Source organism: Lactuca saligna, chromosome 8, assembly GCF_052625555.1.
Source record: "Lactuca saligna cultivar CGN05327 chromosome 8, ASM5262555v1, whole genome shotgun sequence".
Classification (NCBI taxonomy): Eukaryota; Viridiplantae; Streptophyta; class Magnoliopsida; order Asterales; family Asteraceae; genus Lactuca; species Lactuca saligna.
The window spans coordinates 166,378,817-166,386,417 of NC_136424.1; the positions used below are offsets into that span (position 1 = coordinate 166,378,817).

General features: G+C 28.9%; 2 protein-coding genes across 2 annotated transcripts; one reads left to right on the top strand and one right to left on the bottom strand.

Moving 5' to 3' along the window:
* Positions 1 to 1,045: 1,045 nt before the first annotated feature.
* Positions 1,046 to 1,666, top strand: LOC145010279 (miraculin-like). Its single transcript, XM_078968842.1, has one exon. It carries the CDS (start codon positions 1,046 to 1,048, stop codon positions 1,664 to 1,666), a length of 621 nt encoding a protein of 206 aa, XP_078824968.1.
* Positions 1,667 to 3,974: 2,308 nt separating this feature from the next.
* LOC145008083 (CMP-sialic acid transporter 2-like) lies at positions 3,975 to 6,951 on the bottom strand. Its single transcript, XM_078966710.1, has 15 exons — positions 6,707 to 6,951; positions 6,411 to 6,474; positions 6,266 to 6,302; positions 6,050 to 6,161; positions 5,847 to 5,926; positions 5,687 to 5,762; positions 5,492 to 5,592; positions 5,320 to 5,391; positions 5,132 to 5,180; positions 4,983 to 5,024; positions 4,760 to 4,881; positions 4,609 to 4,668; positions 4,450 to 4,498; positions 4,284 to 4,378; positions 3,975 to 4,197 (listed from the first exon to the last, which is right to left on the bottom strand). Exons 1-15 carry the CDS (start codon positions 6,731 to 6,733, stop codon positions 4,146 to 4,148), a joined length of 1,038 nt encoding a protein of 345 aa, XP_078822836.1. The 5' UTR covers positions 6,734 to 6,951; the 3' UTR covers positions 3,975 to 4,145.
* Between the last annotated feature and the right edge of the window lie 650 nt (positions 6,952 to 7,601).

The window sequence follows — 7,601 nt, forward strand, 5'->3', positions numbered from 1 at the left end:
ACTTTTGTTAAGTTGTTGTATTTGTATTCTATATAAAGATCAATACAATTCTCTCATAATTAAGGTGAGATTTCACAAAACCTAATACATATGGATAACAAAATTGTTTTTTTATTGGAATATGTATATATAAATGACTAACAGTTTTAAAATTATTTTAGTAATTATTTTTTAAACCACAAGTATCTGGTAAATATAATTTTAAATCACTGCCCTTGTGTACAGAACTCGATTTTGAATTAACTTGACAGTTAACAAACTAGAAATTTGACTAAATTTGGTAGGCTATTAACAAACTAGGGTTATAAGTAACGAGTTGCAAGACTTGTTTGAATCTTTAGTGTTATCTGAAGAAGAAAAAAAAAATAAAAAATAAAAAATAAAAAAAATAAAAATAGACCAAACATTAAGCTTTAAACCCCAAAAACCCTTTGTCCCCCTTAAAAATGGTTTTCGTTACAAGCAATTAACCTTTCTATTTGGATAGTTAGAAGTTTTGCTTAAGATGAGTATAATGTTGCACTCGTGAGTTAAATATTTCTTTGAATGAAAAGACGAATATTGGAACCAAAAACTCATTGTATATCGTATGCAAAAAAAAAAATGGTTATGTACTTAAGTTTTCACTTTGTACCAATATTTCCCAACTTGGTTAACATATTAAGAATTTTGTGATGCCTATTATATCATATATGAATTCTAGATATACAATATCATAGCAATTTATATATTATTTACTTTATTTTGAGGTGCAGTGTTGTCCAGTTGTCTGATTGTCTCCAACACGTCACCGTTGGCCAGGGTGGGTAGTCATTGTACATAAAAAGAAAAGTATATGCAAATACAAGAGAGAAACAAATGTCATTCTTGTTTATAATGACTAATGTATAAGCAAAAACACATGTCACAATGACAAAGCATCTACAAATAAATAATTAAATAACATTTTAAATATGCGTTAACAGTATACCTTTAATATACAATAGGCCTATAAATACTTACTTCTTAAAACTTCTTATACTACACAATAACATCATCAATCAACATGAAGCCATCACTAACTTCTTTACATCTCTTCGTCGTCGTGATCATGACATTGTCAATCTCTTCTTCTATGATCACTACAGCCGCCGCCCAAACCGTTACAGACACCACCGGAAGAGAGGTAAGAAATGGTGGCAAATACCACATCATCCCAATCCAGGGTGGCAGAATCAACTTAACCAATGAGAACATCTGTCCACTTAACGTGGTGGTGAACCTGTCATCTAAGGATAAACCAGGTGACGGGTTTTACTTTTCTCACTATACACGTGATGCGTTTCTAAGAACATCACGCATTCTCAGTATTGATTCAGGCAAAAAAAATGTGTCTGGATGTAATAAGTCGACTATTTGGACAATTCCTAATGCTGAAGCAAAGGCACCTTCGAACTTGATTACAACTGGTGGTGATATGAGAAAGTGTTTTCAGGTTGTGAATTATCCGGGTGTAAGTAGGAAGCATAGGACACCTACGTACATGCTTCAATATTGTCCCTCATTTTGTGGTGTTAGAGTAGCTACTAAAACTTGCTTTAACATAAGCACTTATTCATATAAAGGGGTCACACGTCTTGCTTCGAGTGGAGGTACTCCTTTTGCGTTTGGATTTTATAAATTGTAAGGTCCAAGGAAATGGTGATGATATTGATATATGTGATTTATGTAATATAAGGAGAATACGTAGGGGTTCATATGGTTTTATTTAAATGAGATCCGTTTTTAATAAAAATAAGCTATATATGGTTGTACTTGTGACTTGTGTGTGATCAAGTAATCATAAAAAAATGTAGGTTGGCAAATTTATTTTAAGAAGGTTGTACAAAAAGTTGTAAGTTTCTTTATAAAAAGTTCAAAAAAAAAATGTAAGAAGTCTTTAAAAAGTTAATTTGTAAAGAAAGTTTAATTTTGGTATGAATTTAAGAAAAAAAAGGTTTGGAAAGTTTAGACCAAAATCAAAATAAAGTTTAAAATTTAGACCAAAAATATAAAATTATAAAATGAATGTTATCCATGATATATTAGGTAAAAACCAAAAAAACGTTTGTCAACACTTTATGCAATAAAATCACAACTTGAAGACAGTGAGGGGGTGTTAGTGTGGGGTATAAAATCACAACTTGAAGACAGTGAGGGGGTGTTAGTGTGGGGTGTTTGGGATTGCTTATTTAAGGTCTTAATAAAGAGAGTTTTTGATGAGTTTGTAACTTATTTAAAATAGTTTTCGACTTATTTAAATCAATTTACCATATTAATCCTATTTGTAACTATATATTTATATTAGTTTCTAATCCGTGGGAACCACAATTACAAAATTAATTAAATTTTAATAGTAAAAATTTAAAATTATTAATTACTTATTTTAAATTAATTATCAATTAAGAAACAAAATTAGTTATATAAAATTATAATCATTGATTTAAATAAATATATAAAATTATATCACTTTATAAATTATAATTAGTGTTAATTTTATTTTAATTTTTATTTTAATGTTATTGATTTAATGTAAATAGAGTGAGAAAATTTTAAATTTTAAATTGAGAATCAATAGGTTGACAAGTGACATGCATTAATTAGAAAGCATAATAGAGTGACACACAAAAGAAAAATAAAATATACATTAATTATGAAGCATAATATGATGATACATTTCAAAAGAAGAATAAACATATTCTTTTATTAGAATATGGAGATATACTAGGTGTAAAACTTGTGTATTATATAAGTTTATTAAAAAAAATAAAATATTAAAATATAAATAATAAATATTTTTTAAAATAAAATTTTGAAATAAGAAATGAAGAACATATTAATTGCAGTTTTATATAATATTTATTACATTTGATTATATATATATATATATATATATATATATATATATATATATATATATATATATATATATATATATATATATATATATATATTATGTGGTTTTTTTATTTTAAAATTAAAAAAAAAAAACTCATAAATTGACATAAGGATATTATTTATTGAAAAAATATCACAAAATAACAAGTTTCAAAACTAATTAGATCATTCACAGCGGCTATTGCAACGTTAATTTGCAATGCCACATTACAAAAAACATATGTCATGTTGTCTTTCATAGTTTGCAATACTTGCAAACATTAATTGTACCAATATTTTAATAAAAAACTTTATTTTTCATTAATTTCTCTTTCCAAAATTTGATTTCTCTTTCCAATTAATTTCTCTTTCCAAAAGATGGTGAGTTGGCATTCATTTGCAAGATCATACCCCTTGCACCGATGAGGATGCTCTTAAAGATTAACATGTAGCAAAATTATCTCCATTTATTATAATAGATCCTAACTTTATTGGTATTTTACATATATAAATAGAAATTATCAAACACTAAAAAAACAACTTATTAATTTATTATGTTTTGATAGCTAATATGCTAATCCAAAGACTTTATAAAACTTCATTTTGCCGTCGGAAAAGCTAACAAACACTTCTACAAATAAACATAACTTAATTTAAATATGCAATCCCAAACACCCGTGAATAGACATTATTAAACCATAAAAAAAATAGAGGTAAACTTTCCGCTTATGTTTTTTGTTAGGTGATTTGACTTTTATATCTTTATTTTACTTGGAAAGAAAAAAATGAATCGTGATAAGGATAAAAGTCAAATCACTTTATTTTTAAATGAATAAATAAAAAACCTACATAAAAATATCATCTCCCATAATAATAATAATAATATATATATATATATATATATATATATATATATATATATATATATATATATATATATATATATATATATATTCAAATCAAAGATAGAGATATAAGAGTGCATTATATGCAAAATTAATGGTTGAAATTAGTAGTTATATAGAATTGTCTAAGTACAAAATAGAATATTACAAAAGTGCATTACTAGTTCTTGCATATAACCAACCCAACATAAACTAACATAAAAAATAAAAAACCAATCTTTTTGAAGTAAAATAAAGATGCTTTTTTACACTATCTCCAACCAACCATCTAAAATTACAACAGTAAAAATTTTGTATAACAGATAAATCCAATAAGTTTCTGTTTTATAAAAAAGGCTTCTTTAATCATCTTTGCAGCTTTCCAATCGAATGCAAATAGATGGAAACCGAAACAACACTGCCAAAAAACACTTATTATTAATTCATTGATTAAATAAAGAATCATTAATTAATTTAAATAAATAATAAAAATGATTTGCTTACGTGGATCCAAGGAAGAAAGCCAAAGATAGATGAAAATTGAACAAAAACACAGAAACAACCGCTGTTACTAGCATTGCTACAGAAGTTGAATAAACCTGCAATAATGGCAAAACTGTAAATACCAATAATGGCAAAACTGTAAATAGTTAAATACCAATCAACTTACCTTCACAATATTGTCAGCATACTTCATCACCATGGACACAGCAATCCCACTACAAATAAATAAACATTTTTATTTTTATTTCAATTAAATCTTATTAACAAAAAAAAAAAAAAAAAAAAAGCATATCTCTCAGATATTGGTATATATAAAATAAAATACCTTAGGGCATGGTTGATAATCATGAGAACTGTAATCAGTGAATATCCATGGAAAAATCCCCTGCACAAAAGACAAAAATTGTAGTTAACCATGTATTGATAAAAAGATGAGAAGGGCATTTACGTCTTTTTACAGAGTATAAGAAACATACTTGTTGACAACAGCATCAAAATCTTGGATAATGATTGCAACAACATTGAAAGCCATCCCAAAAACATATAACCAGAAATTCTGCACATTTATGTTCCTCGAAGGGCGTTTCTTTATTATAGCCTGCAAATTGATAGGAGTTAAACGCATGTGAAATGACCATTTTGCCCCCATTAAGTAACTATTGGACCTTATCCTAAAAATCAACAAACTACAGTGTTTACCTCTGTGTAGACTCCAGCAAAACCACTTAAAAGTGCCATGATCTGGAAAAGAAAGAATTGAGTACATATTAGAATACTAATTATTTTAATAAATAAATAAATAAAATTTGTAATATGAGATTAATAAGTTGAAAAATACAAGGACTCACAATGGCCATTATCCAACCTACGAAAGGAGTCTGAAGCACATGATCAGAACTGTTAATGAAAAGCAAAACATAATCATAAAGAATTAAATAAAGATGAACTGTTTGATTATGGAAATGCACATCAAATTAAGAAAAAAAAAAAAAAAAGTATGAGAAAAAAATTGTAAAGTGGAGATAATGAAACTTACGAGGGATTAAGTTGAGCTGTTGTGCACCCTGCACAAAGTAAAATGAAAGCAGCCCATTGGATCTCACTTAACCTATGAAAAGTCAAAGTCAATTGAATTCAAACAAAAGTCAATATGTGAAGTAATCATCACTCATCATAAGGATTTACATAAAGGATAGAGGAACACATACTTCTTCTTGAGAATTATACGATACAACACACCAGTGCTGATGATATTCAGGTTTTTCAGTATTTGATACCCTGGAGCATCCACATATGCAAAGATATAGTACTACAAAATACAGACATGCATCAGAAAGAATTCAATTCAATTCAATACAATTAATAATGTCAGATTGAAGAATGATAAAAAGATAAAAACAAACCTGGAGCAAGTTTTTTACAAGGTAAAGAGCTGCAGGAATGGGGTAAACACTAACTTCATCTACTGTTGTACTCAACCTGATGAAAAGAGTGGGTTTCATACTTCATAGGGAATGAAACTATGGGATAAATTTAATTTTGAAGAAAGATTATTGAAGAAACCTGTTATCTTCAGTCACACCTTCAGTTCTCCATATTCTACCCAAGGCCAAAAGTGAAAGTGCACATTTCAAAGCCTCAACCTGATTCCAAAGCAAGGAAAATGGAGGTCTAGCATAAGACAATATAAGAAAGAATTCTCAATCAGAGTATGGAGCAATAAGTAAAGGTTTTTCACTTGAAATCCTGGAAAAAAAGTTCCTCACCAAAAAGTTTGCTGTTGTGACACTGTACTCGTATCTTCCAGCTCTTTTGGACCAGACAATAAGTATAGCTTGGGAGCTTGTTAGAAAAGTTAATGCTAGTGTCACCATAGACCTATTTCAATCAAGAGAAGGAAATACAGATCATGACATACGAAATCTTATAGCAGATAATGAAATTGGCAATGATATGATAGAGAGTTAGAGACTACTACTTACTTCATCTTCCACTTTGTTTTGTCATAAGGTGCAGGACCTGAAAATGTCAAGCACAAACCTTCAGGACAAAAGGAAGAAAAAACTCCTACACGATGACATTTTAGTATTTTACAACAAATGTATAATCTGAAAAACTGTATGATACCATCTAAAATAGCTTTGCCGCGTAAGCTCTCGAGGTCTTCGGTAGCAGGATTCACATCCTTATCCTACAAGGTAACATTACATTACATTACATTGAATATGTGGACTCAACATGCTGCAAAGAAGCAGATCGAGGTCGAATCTAACCATGAGGATGAGATATGTGTTGTTTAATTCGACTTAACCGACAAAATCGATGAGAATGCAGAGAGCCCCAAATTATATAAAGAGTATGATAAAATAAGAGAAAGAAATCTAGGGCGTAGAACATGGAGAAGAAGAGAACAGTGTTCGAACCTGATCTTTGATTCTTCTGTACTCCATTACAACGTTTCAATTTGAATTTCGTAGTAGAAACTGGATCCAGACCGATGTCAGTTGGAGGAGAGTGTATGAGCAGCTGATGAACTCGATGGCCGAAACAAGCATCAACGGTGGACGGAGTGATCTCTATTCTCTACTGGTAGTATCTCAGAGACTAAAAAGAGTAACTTGGAAATGGATGTAATTTGATGCTTGAATCAAGGTGTATTTTATTGTTTAGATGTGATTTTTTTTCAATTTAAAGTGTAATTGTCGTAATTTGATTACTTGAATTGGTTTATATGATCTAAAGGATTTAATATAAAATAATATTTTAATTTTTAATTTTGTAACAATCTTTTTTTTATTTGATTTTAATTTGTATAATCATGTTTATTTTTGTATGAAATGTGTAATGGCCGAGATTAATTCATCCATAAAACCATATCAGTTTTATTTTCTTTTTTTTCTTCTCTAACATATGAAAATGGTTCTTTCTAACATCTCCCTTCCATAACATTTTAATACAACTAATGATGCACATGACACAAATGAAAGGAGGAAAGAAACAAGCTTGGAGAGCACAACCCGAAGGAACCTCTTTCCCTAGCTATCCGGATATGTGTTTCCGATCAGAATGAAGATGATGTTTTGTTTATGTCATTGTGGTTCAACATAAGAGTGTTGATCGGGTATAAATTTCGGATTTTGGATAGTTCGGGGTTTTTTTTTTTTAAATACTACTCGATATCTGACCTATATTACACTTTGGGTATTCGGGTTCGGATAGATCAAGTTTTACATATACCTCGATACATGTGCACTACGTTTTCTTTATGATATTTTTGTTTTACAACCTTTTTTCTTTTGAAACTGACTATTGATAACT